The following is a 16,658-nucleotide window of genomic DNA, read 5'->3' on the forward strand; positions in this document are numbered from 1 at the left end:
TAAATATATTCTTCACTTGAGAAAAAAATTTGAGCATCTATTTTGGAGTCAGAGGCACATACTATGACTTAGTTCTAGGGTTTTTATTGGTGAAATTCTCAGGTTAGGAATTAGATAAATTGCTCTTGTTTTATCTTAATAAGCTTTCCCTTTTGGTCTGGTTTATACAGAAGCAGGTGGATTCTACTAAAATAAACTTTCTCTGGGCTTGAGTCTCTGGCATTCAGGAATCAGAAGGCCTGCTTGGACTCTCTTCTTTCCATTCACTTCTGTGGCCTTGGGCAAATTACTCTGGGTCTCACTTTTCTTATTTGCAGAATGAAGAGTCTAATACCTTGAGGGTTATGCTAAGGCAATGTCCCTGACAAGACTACTCAATTTTAACATTGTTATTTAGTTGCAATGTGAGTTTGAACCCAGAAGAAATCTTGAATTTGTCTCATTTTATCTGTCTTCAATCTGTAATGACTTGAACTAATACAAAAGTCACTCTGCTCAGTCTCCTTTGATATTTATGTAACTGGCCAAGTATTTCATCTTCTAAACAAGACTCCTTAAATATTACCAGAGACATGAATATATTAAAAATATTTACCAAAATTATAATTACATAATATACATTTCTGGCAGTGCAATTTTAGAAATGGTGAATATATACAGGGCTAGTATATCACTGTCAGAATCCTATCCAAAGTGCATTAGGAAAATTTAAACAAATATTTGAATTAAATTATAAACAACTAGAAAAAATAAATGATTATATTTTGCAATAAATATCATATGATCCATATATAAGATTATCTGTAAGAGACCACTATTTTCTAAGAAGTGAAACTTTAAAATCACACAAAGGCTTTATCCCATAAAACATATCTTTTTAAAATCATGGTAGCAACAGTAACAATGTATTATAATTACATATAAACACAAGAAAGTTAAATTCATTTTTACTCTTTTAGCCCTCAGAAATTGAATTAAGTTGACAGATGGGTAAAGCTGTTTGCGAGCAACCACTCTGGACATGTATTTATGACTTGCCTCCAGATTGGAAACTTTCAGAAATTGCTTTTCAGAAGGAAAATAGCTCAAAAAATTTTAGAATATAGATTTTGACCCTGATCCTCTCCTTTCAAATCACTATTAGGAGTTTGCAAAAAAAAAAAAAAAAAAAAAAAATTAAAAATACCAGTATTAGCCTAACTCCCTCCAGGTCCATCCAAGTTGTTACAAATGGCAAAACTTTATTCTTTTTCATGGTTGAATAATATTCCACTGTATAAATACATATGCTGTTTTATCCTTAGTGAAATAAATTGAGACATAAAAAGGCAAACACCATATGTTTTCACTTATATATGGAATCTAAAAAATAAAACAAATGAACAAACGTAACAATACAAACAGACTCACAGATAAAGAGAACAAACTACCAAAGGGGAGAGATGTTGGGGTGTGGTGGGTGAAATAGGAGTAGAAGATAAAGAGGTACAAACTACAAAGCATGAAATAAATAAGATACAAGGATGTAATTTACAGCACAAGGAACATAGTCAATATTTTATAATAACTTTGTATGAAGTGTAATGTATAAAATTATTGAATTGCTGTGTTGTATACCAAAAATGAATATAATTTTGTAAGTCAATTATACCTCATTAAAAAAATCAGAAAAGTTGATTTGTTAGAAGTAATAACACCTAAACACAACTTAAAGCAACAGAATCTGTAGTCAATACATTAAAAGGTGTATAAAGTATCAAGCCATTTGTGTAAAATTAATTGATCCTGATAAACATTAATTTGGTGAATTAAAACTAAAAGTGGATAAACAGAAAAAAATTAGTGTCAGCTTTTTATTTTTTGAAAAGCTATTATTTTTTTCAGTTGTGTCCCAGGACTGCAGTGCTGATTCTGTCCACTGCTGGAGTAGAGACAGACACCAGAGCTCTCCACCCTCAGCCCAGGCCTCACTGTTCAGCTCCACGTGGGGAATAGCCCTTGACAAGTCTGTCAAGGGATCCTGTCAAAGATTATAACTAGAGTGATGAAGTTAGGTTATTTTGTTTTAAAATGTTTTTCTTCCTTTAGGTTTTCCCAAGCTATAAAATAGCTTGAGCATAACATTGTTTTACATATATTTAAAAAAAAACTGTCACAGAATAGCATTTTAGGAATGCAAATTCTTTTTTGAAGTAAATTTTGATTCAATTAGGATAAGGTTAAAGATAAAGAGAGAAGAGAATCTAATTCCTCAGATACTGCCTCTGGTCAAAAACATTAGATATTTTAAAGTTGCTTTCTAAAAAAGAAATTTAAAAAAGGACTCTTTAATTTAAAATGGGTTTGGTGAAATTATTTAACAATAAACAATATAAAATTCTTACTCCCAGAGTAACAAAAAATAAAGCTAGAAACCTTGACTACTTGGGCAAGATCTTAATTTATTTTGTGATATTTTCTGTACCATATATAAAAGGAAATACAGGAAATACATCCTGTCAGTAAAATGTTGAGCTTCTTAATTTTGAATTATTCAAGTGGATTTGGAAATGACAAAATTTACCTTGTTTTAAAAGTCTCCTATGTCATTTTAAAATTTAGCTATCCAATCATCATTCTTTCTTGACATCCAAATTTAGTTGTATGCATGATCTGTTATTTGACATTTATTTATTCATTATTACAGGACACAAGAGATGAAAGTAATGAGACTAAAGCCAGCAAGATGAGTAAATTAAAAAGGACAAGAAAGAAAGTCACAAAACTACATGCTTTTTCAACTGAAATAGGAGAAATGGACACATCTGACTCAAAAGGTATCTTGATTCCTCAAGAATGTGTGGTCAATGACAGTCTCTGTTTGGTTTTCCTTTTCATAAAACATTTTTCTATTCTTCTATGGGAGAAACAAAAAAGAAATAAAATATACCCCTACATGGGTAACATAAAAGATGGTAAATATAGGCTTAGAATATAAATATATAAAATTAATCAAAATATTTAAAATTTAAAGGGGGAAATAGGATACTAGAGTAATAGTAGTGGGGAAACAAGATTTCACAGTAGAAAGAATATGTGAGTAAGAAGAGAAGCATATTTCTGCTCTGAGAGTGAGTACAAAAGTCATTACTGATGGAGGCCACAATAAAGGTGTGGATCAAACTTACATAGATTCATTTGTATTATTTTTCAGATTCCATGTATAAGTAATATCATATGATATTTGTCTTTCTTTGTCTGACCTGCTTCACTCAGTATGATAATTTCTAGGTCTATCCTTGTTGCTGCAACAGCAATGTTTCATTTTTTATGGCTGAATTATATTCTATTGTACATATATGCCACCGCTTCTTAAAGCAATCATCTACTGATGGACATTTGGGTTGTTTCCATTACTTGGCTCTTGTAAATAGTGCTTCTGTGAACACTGGGGTGCATGTACCTTTTCAAATTAGAGTTTTTATCTTTCCTGGATTTATGCCCAGGAGTGGGATTGCTGAGTTATATGGTAAGTCTATTTTCAGTTTCTTAAGGAACCTCCATACTGTTTTCCATAGTGGCTGCACTGATTTACATTCCCACCAACAGTGAGGAGGGTTCAATTTTTTCCACATCTTCACCAGCATTTATTATTTATAGACTTTTGATGATAGCCATTCTGACCGGTGTGAGGTTGAATACTTCCTTGTGGTTTTGATTTGCATTTCCCTAATAACTAGTGATGTTGAGCATCTATTCATGTATCTGTTGGCCATATATATGTTTTCTCTGGAGAAAGTCTACTTCATTTTGTTAAAATGGCCATACTGCCCAAAGCAATCTACAGATTTAATGCAATCTCTATCAAATTACTCATGAAGTTTTTCACAGATCTAGAACAAATAATGCTAAAATTTATAAGGAAATACAAAACACCCAGAATTGCCAAAGTAATACTGAGGGGAAAAAGAACAAAGCAGGAGGCATAACTCTTCTAAATTTCAGACTATATTACAAAGCTACAGTAATCAAAACAGCATGGTACTGGCACAAAAAATATAGATAAACGGAACAAAATAGAGAGCCCAGAAATAAACCCAGACCCCTGTAGTGAATTAGTCTTTGACAAAGGGGGCAAGAATATACAATAGAGAAAAGACAGTCTCTTCAGCAAGTGGTGTTGGGAACCTCACCCAAGAGGTGTTACAGCCTCATGTAAATCAGTGAAATTAGAACACTCCCTCACACCACATACAAAAATAAACTCAAAGTAGTTTAAAGACCTAAATATAAGACACGATACCGTAAAACTCCTAAGAGAACATTGGCAAAACATTTCGGTGCATAAATTATAGCAATATTTTCTTAGATCGGTCTCTCAAGACAAAAGAAATAAAAGCAAAAATAAACAAAAGGTATCTAATCAAACTTAAAAGCTTTTGCACAACAAAGGAAATCATCAATAAAATGAAAAGACATCTTACAGATGGGGAGAAAATATTTGCAGACAATGCGACCAATAAATGGTTAATTTGCAAAACAGACAAACACCTCATGCAACTCAATATCAAAAAGTAAATAAACAACCTAATCAAAAGATGGGCTGAAGACCTTAACATTTTTTCTTTATTTCTACAGGAAAGATCAGAAACCAAATGGTGTGCCACAAATTGGGGGATACTAGTAAACTAGTCATGGAACCTGGCTCTGCTGAATCTCTTTTGCCACAAGATGACAAGGACTCCAAAGATCCCACAATACTGATAAAACCATTGCCCCTTGCAACATCAGTCTGTGCTCCTGATGGTGAATTTCACTCAAACTCCAGCTCTCCTGGTAAGGTCTCTGGGATGAACTGGTAAATGGCTCTAGCCACTAATCCCAAATTAGTATTTGACTTAGTGATAATGCGATGTTTGTTGAGGAATGCCAGCCTGGGAGTCAGAATATTTAAAGTAATGTATACACCAATCATTTATAAAATGTCTTACAGTTTTCTTTATCCTCTAAGCTGGAAGATGGAGGCGTTGCAGTGGGTGACCTCTCAAGTCTTTTCTAAGAGTGAAGTTCTGTTGTTCTAAATTTCTGAGTTATCAGTAGTGATACAGCTATTTTGGCCTATGAGTGTATTGGTTAGAAGTCTCTGGGATCCAAGTGATAGAAACCAGTTTAGAAAGTTATTTAATTCCACAAGGGAACTCATGATAAAAAGATTCAATAAACAAGGTTTGGAAAGGTAGAAATATAGTAGAGTGTGAAGTTAGAGGTACGATGTTCACCAGGCTACCTTCGCTTCTGACACCAATTTCAGGACTGGGAGTTCCCTAAGACTAACCTTAGCTCTGATAAATTGGCTACAGGGACTCACAGAACTCACTGAATGCCATTATCCTTAAGGCTTTGGTTTATTGCAAGGGAAAAATACAGATTAAAGTCAATCAAGGGAAGAGATTCATGATGAAGAGTCCACGAAAATTCTAAGCATGGATCTCCCTCTTGTCCTTTCCCAGTGAAGTCCTGGACAGCATGGTTTTCCTGGCAATGACATGTGACAATATAAGCAGAGTGCTGCCAACCAGGGAAGCTCACCCGAGCCTCGCTGTGAGGAGTCTGTTGGAGTTCCACAGTCAGCGGGCCCCAGGGCTGACCTCAATCTCCAGCCCCCACTAGGGTCAAGTTGATGCCACATGACTTGATAATAAATGGCTTTGCTAGATTTCCTAGTGTGGCCAGCGGCGCAAGGAAAACAAAGACACAGGACTCTCTTGTCAGACAGGACGACCCAAGGGCTTAGCGATGACCTCCCAGGGCCAAGGGGAAAGGCCAGAGCTGTCTCTGGGCAAGGTGAAATTCTGTAGCACACACAGGGCCTAAGGAGGAGGTGGAGCCTAAGACTGAACGTGATTGGGACTCCAGGTATATTAGTTTTCCATTGCCCCCGTAACACAGTACCACAAATTTAGCATCAAGAACACAACTCGTTATCTCACAGTGCCGTATGTCAGAAGTCTGGCTGATTTCTCTGCTTCAAGTACGGCAAGGCCAAAATCAAGGTGTTGGCCATCTCCATTCTTAGCTGGAGACCCTAGGGAACAATTTGCTTCCAAGTTCATTCAGATTGTTGGAAGACTTCAGGGATTTTTTCAGTTGTAGAGCTGATATTTCTGTTTCTTTGCTGGCTGCTAACTTAGCTCTTCAAAGCCTCTTGTTCTGTCTCAGAGCCGGCAGTGCCTCAAATCCTTCTTGTGTTTGGAATCTCTCTGAATTCCCTTCTTCCACACCTCCTTTCTGCCTACAGCTGGAGAAGGTTCTCTGCTCTTAAGGACTCACCTGAATAATCCAAGACAACATCCTTGCTTTAAGGTCCATAACCTTAATCACGTCTGCAAAGCCCCTTCTGCCCTGCAGTTCAACAGACTCTACAGGTTCTAGGCTTTACGGTGTGACTATCTTTGCGGGGCGAATTCGCACCATCTCTTATCTCTTTACATTTCTCTATGCTTTGGCTTCGTGAATTTCTCCATGATGTAAAGAGCACAGCACTGACAGCCTCCAGGCATCAGGGACTCTCCATACAGATGCCACAGGGGCTGGGCAGATAATACCGATGAGCGAGGTGAGCTGGTGTAAGAAAGTGGTGAGTGCTGGCCGTGTGGGAACTAGAGCAGAGGATGATAAACTACTGCCAGGGGCCAAGTTCAGCTTACTGGCCAGTCTTAGTAAATAAAGTTTGTGGATCTTCGACAGCTGCTTTTGTGCTATGATGGCAGAGTTGCATCATTACAACAGAAGACCATGTGGACTTGCAAAGCTGCAAGTGTTCACTATCTGACCCTCTACAGAAAACATTTGCCAACCCATGAATTAGAAGATGCATTCCCCATTTGAGGCCACCTCAGAGCTCCGGCCAATGGTTACTGTGAAGAAATATCTACCCAGTGTTGCCAAATCTAGTTTTTTCAAGAGAAGATTGAACTCAAGACTTTTATATAAAATTTTCTGTTATCTAAGTGTCAACTCATTCAAAAAAGTTTCCAAACACTGGGAAGACTAATGAGAAAACATCTCCTGGTCACATTGGCTTCTCCATAGCTTTTGGCCTTTGTTTTGTATAGTTTCAGCCATAAGAGAGAAATGGAATTTACCACTTTTTAGTCTCACGTCAAAATACCTTGAGGAAGGAACTGTGTCATGAGCTCACTCTGTACCAGTTGACTACGGCTAGGAGGATGGGTACAACTATTCATTGACTCAACTTGGTTAACTCAGAATCTCCCTCTGTGGCCCGGGGCTAGATTGAGTTTTCCACAGGCCTGAAGTATCAAAAAGTTTAAAACTCCAAACAAACCGCCAGTACGTAATTTCAAAATAAATATAAAAAGCAACCCCCAAAATAAATGTAAGGAATTTCTTCAAACACAGTATTTTCTTCTCTGCAATAGCTACTCTGAATTTTAAAAAATAATGTATTTTTTTTTCCAAAGAAAGCTTCCCCCACACCCACTTCTTACTGGTTTTGTTTCTGCCCCGGCTTTTATACCAGGCTATTCTGACACCTGAGCTTTCCAGCGCTGCTAGGCTAGTGTGATGTGGCCAAAGGGTGGGGCAACCCACCTGCAGTCACAGGGTGGCTCTCAGAGCGGCCAGGAAGGTGAAGGAGAGGGGCGTGCAGCCCACCCCAGGCGCGTGCTCCGTGTGCTGAACGTGGACTCTCAGGCACTTTTCCTTTTTTGAAATTAGTTTTCTGAGAGCCCAGAGGCCCCTTCCACCTGCCTTTGTAAGTGACCACAGCTCGCCTTCTGTAACTGAAATGTGCCCTCGCTGTCACTGAACACGGATGTCTCCCCAAGGCCTTTGCTGGCTAGAGAGCCTCAATGCTTGCTTGGATTTTTTTTTTTAATGTTTTTGTATTTTTCCCCCTAAACGCTCACAGCAGTAAAACCTTCTCTATAAAAGCACATTGATTTAATTTATTAGAGCTCTGAGGGGATGGGAATGGAGAGCAACTCCCAGGAGCCAAGTGTCAGAACAGCAAGTGAGCCCTGAACTGCCAGCTGCCTGCCTGCTGTTCCCGTGCATCTGGGGAGGGCTGGCCAAAAGGCCCACTTGCAGCTACCAAGTGTGATTTATTTGAAGAAAAGAAATTCAGACGATTCAGGTTAGTTGGTACCTTAAAAATGAAATTAGAATTGGATAAGGTCCTCATATTTGGTGACAAATTGAACTTTTAAATGAAAATCAATACTTAGGATACACAGCAACATATGTGATGCCAGTTTTTACTTTTTAACTAGACAAGGTCAAATCACACAGGATGCCTTAATTAATTATTGAATTATTAAAGGAATAGTGAGTCATGTCTATGACATAGCCGTACTGCTCCGGGTACTGAGGACTCAGCGGTCAGTAAGTAAGTAAGTAAGCGCTCCTCTCCTGGCGAGCTGACCCGCAAGCGGGGAAGACGGGCGGTGAACGTGTAACTATAGTGCGGCCGACGGCGATAAGGGCCCTGAAGAAAATGGAAACTGGTTGATGTATGATGGCCTGAATTGTGTCTCCTCAAAATTGATATGTTGAAGTCCTAATCCCCTAGTACCTCACAATACGACTGTGTTTAGAGATGGAGTTTTAAAAGAGGTACCTAGTGTTGAATGAGATCTGTAGGGTGGGCCCTAAGCCAACATGACTGGTGTCCCTGTAAGAAGAGGAGATCACGAAACACACGCACAAGGAGGGAAGGCCGTGTGAAGAAGGTGGCCATCCACAAGCCCAGGAGAGAGGCCTTCTGAAGAAACCAACCTGCTGGCACCTTGATCTTGGACTTCCACCCTCCAGAGCTGTAAGAAAGTAAATTTCTGTCTAAGCCTGCAGCATTCATTACGGGAGCCTGAGCAAACTAGTATATACACTTGCTGTCCAGACATAGTGCAACTTGGTGATCTTAGAATGAACCTGTGGTTGGACCTGTCCACCTTGTGATAAACTCTCATAGAACTGGTACTTCAGGTGATTGGTTTTTTTGCCCCAGCACTTTCATTATGGTAAATGATCTCACCTTTACATCTGATGGCATGTTTACTGTCTATCGTTCCCTCGCTCAATAATATAAAGCTCTCTAAGGGCAGGGCTTTTTCTTACAGTTTCCTGGATACATAAATAGTGTGTGGCAACCAATATATACATAATTTGAGTGGATAAACATTTTCCTTATTTCAAAATCACACATTGTAGACACTTTAGAAGATACAGATAAGGCAAAGAACTAATATGATTACCTATGATCATATTATTGGTGAACCAATAAAACAACTTTATTCCTTTAATAGGAGATGTCTCTGATTTTTCATGTTGTTAATGTATTTATAGCTTACATGTGATTGCTTATTGTGTTTAGAAGATTATCTGAAAATGTCTATATTTTGAAATGCCTATACATTTTTTTTCTTTAAGGAGAGTTATTCATCTTGGGCAGAACACCCAATACTTCAGAATAGGTTGGGAAGAGGGCAACTGCTAATTTAGGGTGAAACACTGTGGTTGCTACAGCTTAGTTGTTTGTCTAAATGGAAGGTGATTATAAAGCCTTGGAGCCTCAGAGCAGCATGTGTCAGTGAGTGTATCAGTGACAGGACAGCGTCTCTAATATGTTTGCACAGGTAGAACCAGTAATTTGTTTTCCACATGCTTCATGTACTTAAAATCTACTTACTCTATTTTTTTAAACTGTTAAATCTGTATGTTTTTAAAGCCTAATCATATCTTAGAAAAGAATACTCAGACATCACTTTAAACTTCCAGCTGCTCAACATCAATGATGTGACAGATCAATGGGTGTTTAGATTCAGACACGATCATGGTGCCGTTACAGGGTTAGAGTAATTGTGCTCACCTTGTGCATTTAAGAAGCATTGAGATGGTGCTTACTGTCTTCCAGGAACTGTTAAATAACTGTTTAATTATCATCACAAGCCTGTGAAGTAGGTAATACTGCGTCAGTGAGAAAGCTGAGGCACATAAGAAAGCTGAGATAAGAAAGTTACCAAGGCAAAGGCAGGATTTGGAGGGAGAGAGATGAGCTTCAGTGCTTGTGCTGAATCACTACCATCTGCTTCCTCTCCTAAAAGTTCAGACAGTAGCGAACATTGATGATGTGTCCTGTGTGCCCGGTTCTTCTGTATGCTCTAGATATATTCAGTCATTTTGTGGTAATGAGCTACCCATGGGGAATCAAAGGGTCTGCATTCTAGTTTCAATTTTGGCAATGGACTGAAAACGTGGTTCAGGAAACCCCATTATACTTCTCTGGTACTCATGCTGATGAGTTGTTTAAATTATAATTTATCTCCAAAATCTCTTCTAATTCTGCAGTTTTCGATTTTTAGGCTCTCTTAAAAGACATGAACATTTATTTTTAGTTTTCTAATTTTTAAAATTGGGCATTCAGTCTAGATTTTTCATCTCCTACACTCTCATTCTTGAAAAATACTTTTCTTTGCTCTTTTATGCAAATTTACAATTTGACAAAGAGATGTAGATGTCTTAGATTCAGATGCCACTCTAAAGGTATAAAGCCCTTCTGGCAAACAAAACAAAACAGAAAACAAAAAAGCAAACCCACAGACAATAAACAAAAACTAACAAATAATTTTGCCTTTAATCATGCAGGAGCTTTTAATTTAGGTGACACCAGTTAGTTTAAGAAGCTCGAAGTCTTTTCAATGATAGTCATCTATATAGAGCCTTACATGGTGCCAAAGCTGTCGGGTTATTCAAATATATTCTAATTTCCATAAGCAAAGGCATTTTCAGTAAGTACTTACACGTGATATTGTTACATACTTATGCAAATAATGTTAATTTCACCTAGTCCCAAGCGTGGACTAGGCTGTTTAGAGACAGTGTTCTTGGGAATATGGTAAAGGCAGAGTAAGAAGGGTAAGATTTCCAACTCTAAGCCAATGGCACAAAAATATGACGCTTTTGATTGTAATGAGTAATTCACTGTTCTCTGGCCTCCTATGGTTTGTCAGTGCATCATGATCTAATGATTTAGACAATTTTTTATTTTCCAGATGACTCCAATGACAGCACCCAAATGCCTACTGCACCTCAACTCTCCTCTAGAATGAAGCACATCAAACAGGAGATGGCCAAAAATCACCTTCAGTTTGTGCGATTTGAGGCGACAGACCTCCACGGTGTGTCCAGGTCTAAGAGCATCCCCGCACACTTTTTCCAAGTGAGTTCTGCGAGTAGAGTTAAGATTGGATGTAATTTCATGACTGTTAGCAAGCAAATGGTCCTTAATACTCTTTCTTATTTTATCATAATCTATATGGCAATTCAAGCTGAAAGTCAATCATTTCTCTTATTTCTTCCCTTGTCCCTCCCCAAACACATTATTGTTCCCCAAGGAGCTGAGCATGTATTTTCAGCTCCCAAACATCAATTCATTGACCCAATAGGAATACAAAACTAATTAAGACTCGTTGGTAATTTTAGTCCTTCTGCCTTGAATAATTTCACTCCACAGAATTATCTTTTTTCTCTTACTGTAATTATGAAGATTATAGTTTGTTTTATATGAGAAAATTACAGAAGACTCAGAAGCAAATATAAAAGGAAAAAAAAAGATTAAATAGAATTTGCTGAGTAAAAAGCATACCCCTTTCAGCTTCAAATTCTGATAAGAAAATACCTTATTGTTGTTGGATGACTTAATGAATGTTATTAAGTTCTCAAGAACAGTAATATCAAGGAATATTGTATTTTTGGATATTTTTTGAGACTTTCTGAGATTTTTTTCAGCTTATGTCATGGGTTTATTTTAATAACTGATTTATTGTGTTACTAAAGCATCATTTCTTGGGAAGGAACATCAGGAAGTATTACATACAAAAGTGTAAAAATTAAGCCTCCTCTAAGATTATTTCTTAAATATATATTACTTTTTCAATATTAAATTGTAATTCTTCTCATTTGCTTTACATTGGGAAAAACTGGGCATCTTCAAAATGCTTTTTAAAAAATTTCAAAAGACAAATTTGTTACTGAAAAAATTCTTTAGATCTACCTGCACATACACACACACTCACACCCACACACACACACACACACACACACACACAAAGGACACAAAGTTTATATATACAGGTCCTTGAGTGAGTTGAAAAATTGAGTAGGCACTGAATAGTGCTTTACTTGTGCAACTTAGTTACTGGCAAAAGCAGACTTGGATCAGGCAGGTAATATGGCATTTGAAATGCATAGAGATGGTGGGAAGTGAAGTGTAGTGGTTCACTGCCAAATGCAAAAGAGTGGGTCAGTAGATTGCTTCTGCTAGCACCAGCCCCTCCTTGGTACCCAAGCCAATTTGGCTTGCAGAATGCTAGTGTTTTATTAACCTCATGATGTCCCTGACATCATGGGAACCAAACTTTGTAGTCAGCTTTTTCTCCACCCATTAATGTAAACTTCAACACATGAAAGCTTATTAATGTTCTTATTACACAATTTCTAGAAATTTTTAAATTTATCTGTTCAAATGTATAACCTTATTAATTTCTTGCTGTCTGGTACATAGCAAAAGTTAAATAAAAAACCAAATCCATTGGCCCCGAGAGGTATATGGCTGGAAAGTGTCCCAGCAGCCACCTAGTCCAGCACTTTTATTTCACAGGTGTGGAAGCTGAGGCCGATAGTTCAGTGACCTGCCCAACTTCACACAGGCGATTAATACAAGAGCTTGGGCTGAAAGCTAGGTTTGGAGACACCCGGGTCATGCTGACTCGAAGGCTGTAACATTTTGGAAACTATAATTTTGGAGATACAGGTCCACATGCATGGGCAAGGTTTCTGGGACTCTGCGAGTCTGTGAGGTTGTGTTTCTTTAGTGGGCGGTAAAGGTGAATAAAGAGGGAAGGGCTGTGGTCAGAAGACCCCGCTCCTCTGCCCTGTGTGTCCTACATGTGACCACAGCCAGCTCTCTGAGAAGGAAAGAGCATTCTTGACCGTAGACTTTGGAGAGTCAGTTAACAATGGGGATTACAATGGAATAAGCCAAAATAAAGCCTTGAGTATTAGCAACTATGTTGTATGATAAAAGTGCTTTAAAAAGTCTTTTTGGTTATGACATTTCAAGTAATTCCATGACACTTTACCTTTGTTATTAGCTATGAAGACATTTTCTTTATCATTATACCTTTTATTTATGACTGCTGTTTTCAAATCTATGAGCACATAAAGCCTTCAAGACTGACTATTAAGATGTGTTTGTAAATTACCTTCAGGGGCTTTATTTTAAATGATTTAAAATTTATCTGATATTAAGCTAGTGTTAACCAACAGATGTTAAACATCTTTTTCTCATTAGGAAGGCTCTCCTACTGCTCCCCCTCCTCTATTTAAAAACATTTTTTAAAATTTATTTATTTTTAATTCAGTTATAATCAGTTTACAATGTTATGTCAATTTCTGGTGTACAGCACAATTTTTCAGTCATACATAAGTATACATATGTTCATTTTCATATTCTTTTTTACTGTGAGCTACTACAAGATCTTGAATATATTTCCCTGAGCTATACAGTATAAACTTCTTTATCTATTCTATATATACCTTTCAGTATCTATAAATCTCAAACTCCCAGTCTGTCCCTTCCCTCTTCCCTCCCCCTGGTCACTACAAGTCTGTATTCTATGCCTGTGAGTCTGTATCTGTTTTGTATTTAAGTTCATTTGTCTTCTTCTTTTTTTTTTTTTTTTTTAGATTCCACATTTGAGTGATCTCATATGGTATTTTTCTTTCTCTTTCCGGCTTCCTTCACTTAGAATGACATTCTCTGGGGACATCCATGTTGCTGCAAATGGCATTATGTTGTCATTTTTTATGACTGAATAGTATTCCATTGTATAAATTTACTACAACTTCTTTATCCAGTCAACCTCCTCCATCTCTTTGTTTTCACATTTCAAAATCTGATTGCTCTATTCTTTAACTTCTTTAGGAAAAAGTGATCCATGGTGTTTACATGCCACGAGGTTATCTTGAATTGATACCAAGTCCTAAGGACAATGAAGTAGATCACATAAGAGCAACATGTTTTAACAGTGACATAGTCCTGATGCCAGAGTTATCGACCTTTAGAGTTTTGCCATGGGCAGAGAGAACGGCAAGGGTGATATGTGACACATTCACCGTGACTGGCGAGCCTCTGCTGACCTCTCCAAGGCATATTGCAAAGAGGCAGCTGAGCCAGCTGCAGGACTTTGGCTTTTCCCTGTTCTCTGCCTTCATCTATGATTTTTGCATTTTTGGTGTGCCTGAAATTATCAATTCCAAGACCATATCTCTTCCTGCTTCCACTCTGCTGAATAATCACGACCAGCCCTTCATTCAGGAACTTGTTGATGGTTTGTATCACACTGGAGCCAATGTTGAGAGCTTTTCCTCCTCTACCAGACCGGGCCAGATGGAAATCTGTTTTCTGCCGGAATTTGGCATCAGTTCAGCTGATAACGCATTTACCCTCAGAACAGGTGTCAAAGAGGTGGCAAGGAAATACAATTACATTGCCAGCTTTTTCATTGAGACTGGATTCTGCAACTCAGGAATTTTGTCTCATAGTCTCTGGGATCTTGATGGGAAGAAAAACATGTTCTGTAGCAGTTCTGGGATTGAGCAGCTCACGATCACTGGGGAGAAATGGTTGGCAGGACTCTTGAAGCACTCAGCTGCTATCAGCTGCTTGATGGCTCCCGCTGTCAGCTGTCGGAAGCGCTATTCCAAGGAGAGTAGAGAGCAGAAGGAGAGTGTGCCTACAACGTGGGGGTACAACGACAACAGCTGTGCTTTTAATATCAAGTGTCATGGTGAGAAGGGCACCAGGATAGAAAATAAACTGGGCTCAGCCACGGCAAATCCTTACCTCGTGCTGGCCGCCACTGTTGCTGCAGGCTTGGACGGACTTCAGAGCACTGACGGTGTGTTCGCTGGTCCAGAGGACAGCACAGACCTCCATCAACCAAAACCTTCTGAGATCCCTTTGAAACTGGAAGATGCCCTCATGGCCCTGGAGGAAGATCAATGCCTGAGACAGGCTCTAGGAGAAACTTTCATTAGATATTTTGTTGCCATGAAGAAATATGAGTTGGAAAATGAAGAAACAGATGCTGAGAGAAATAAATTCTTAGAGTACTTTATTTAGAGTGGAAACCTTAACCATTCCTTTAGCGATGTGATAGTGACTTACCTAGCTGATCTACTGGAAAGAAAATACTGGATTTTTATAACAACAAGACTACACATGTATGCTCTCTTTTTTGTCCCCATGGAATATGTAACAGATGAAGTGGGGCTGCTGAGCGGATTCTGATGACAAACAAACAATAAAGTTGTGGTGCAGCTGTGATGTGCAAACCTACCAGGTCTTGTCGGTCAGTGGTCATTGCCTCGCGTATATTGGCCTAGATAGAAATATTCACGTTTGGGGGGGGGCAACAAATATATTCACATAATAAAAAGGCTTAAGAATTAGAAAATTTTAAATGACTGAAAAAAGAAGCTGAAGAAATAATTTCAATTATACACATAGGGTGTGAGTGTCAGGGAAAAAAATACTTGCTAATATCATCTCACTAATTAAGGCATATTGAGGATCTATTTTGCAGTCACCATTGCGTTCTTTCTAAATGAGTTAAATAGCTTTTACAAAAATATATCATGATGATAAGTTAGCAGAAGTTTCCACATATGTCTCTTCTTATTCCTGAAAGGCCTAACAACTTCAAGGAATGATGTCTGCAAGAAACAAATCCACAAGAAATAGACTTTGAGCTGGGAACAATAAGGTCAAATATTTAAAAGTAGTGAAAATGTTTAAACAGTGTCTCATATAGAAACCCAATCCATGAAACCCAGAGTCAGTGGGAACGCGGAGGGTGCGTGGGCGCTCTGCTTCGCTCTCTCAGACTGGAGAGTTCAAAGATACCTTTCGTGCTTTGCGGGGTGTGAGGACAAATATCTTGATAGCCAGGGCAATGTTTCCAGCTAAAACTGTACTTAAATTACTTATTCTCCTGCCCACAGAAGTTGATATCTCTCCAGAGAATATTAAATGTTCCAGATGTTTGAAAGAGACAATATTGTAACTATCAGTAAAGTTTAGCTTCTTTTGGGGAGGAAATTCAAAATCCACTTACTAGTAAATGAAAACCCTATTCCAATGCTTAGGAGCAAATAGGAGATTCTACGTTCGATTAAGATGGACTGTAGTCTCAATTTAGACAGGAAAACACACACACACAGAAGATCAGAATGTGGCTCACATCCTCCTTTTCAAATCCAGAGTACTCAGGAGCTTTAATAGTGAAAGTCAGCCTGTCCTCTGCTAATTGCTCCCCGCTCTTTCCTCTGAGCAGGAGAAGTGTGTTTGGATATGTAAGGATAGGATTTTTGAGTGAATTAAGAGGTAGAGAGAAAGGAGCATGGGGTGGGTGGAACAGGAAAGGAGTACACTGACACTGCTGAGAATGAGACCCCGGGAAGGAGCCTGGGGATGAGCTTGCCGCTTATCTTCCCGTCTTCACTCTCTCCTCTGTTCTCAGTGATGACAGAGAAATGTGTCAGCTGGGAACACACTATAAAAAAATAAAATGACAGTTCTGAGTTTTCATTGTGGC

The 16,658-nt window shown here is 38.3% G+C and overlaps 1 protein-coding gene across 1 annotated transcript; it reads left to right on the forward strand.

Annotated features, from left to right (window-relative positions):
- The first annotated feature begins 2,647 nt into the window (after window positions 1–2,647).
- On the forward strand, window positions 2,648–15,393 carry LGSN (lengsin, lens protein with glutamine synthetase domain). Its single transcript, XM_010961716.2, has 4 exons — window positions 2,648–2,816; window positions 4,618–4,815; window positions 11,052–11,218; window positions 13,985–15,393. The coding sequence occupies exons 1-4, from the start codon at window positions 2,648–2,650 to the stop codon at window positions 15,182–15,184; spliced, it is 1,734 nt and encodes a 577-aa protein (XP_010960018.2). The 3' UTR covers window positions 15,185–15,393.
- Window positions 15,394–16,658: the final 1,265 nt, after the last annotated feature.

The sequence above is a fragment of the Camelus bactrianus genome, chromosome 8, assembly GCF_048773025.1.
Source record: "Camelus bactrianus isolate YW-2024 breed Bactrian camel chromosome 8, ASM4877302v1, whole genome shotgun sequence".
NCBI lineage: Eukaryota > Metazoa > Chordata > Mammalia > Artiodactyla > Camelidae > Camelus > Camelus bactrianus.

What these genes read in the sequence shown, in the direction of transcription:
- LGSN (XM_010961716.2), top strand. Translation starts at nt 2,648, where the DNA reads ATGATCTGTTATTTGACATTTATTTATTCATTATTACAGGACACAAGA. An exon ending in GGACACATCTGACTCAAAAG is followed by an intron (nt 2,817 to 4,617) that starts GTATCTTGATTC and finishes TTATTTCTACAG; the next exon opens with GAAAGATCAGAAACCAAATG. An exon ending in TCCCCGCACACTTTTTCCAA is followed by an intron (nt 11,219 to 13,984) that starts GTGAGTTCTGCG and finishes TAACTTCTTTAG; the next exon opens with GAAAAAGTGATCCATGGTGT.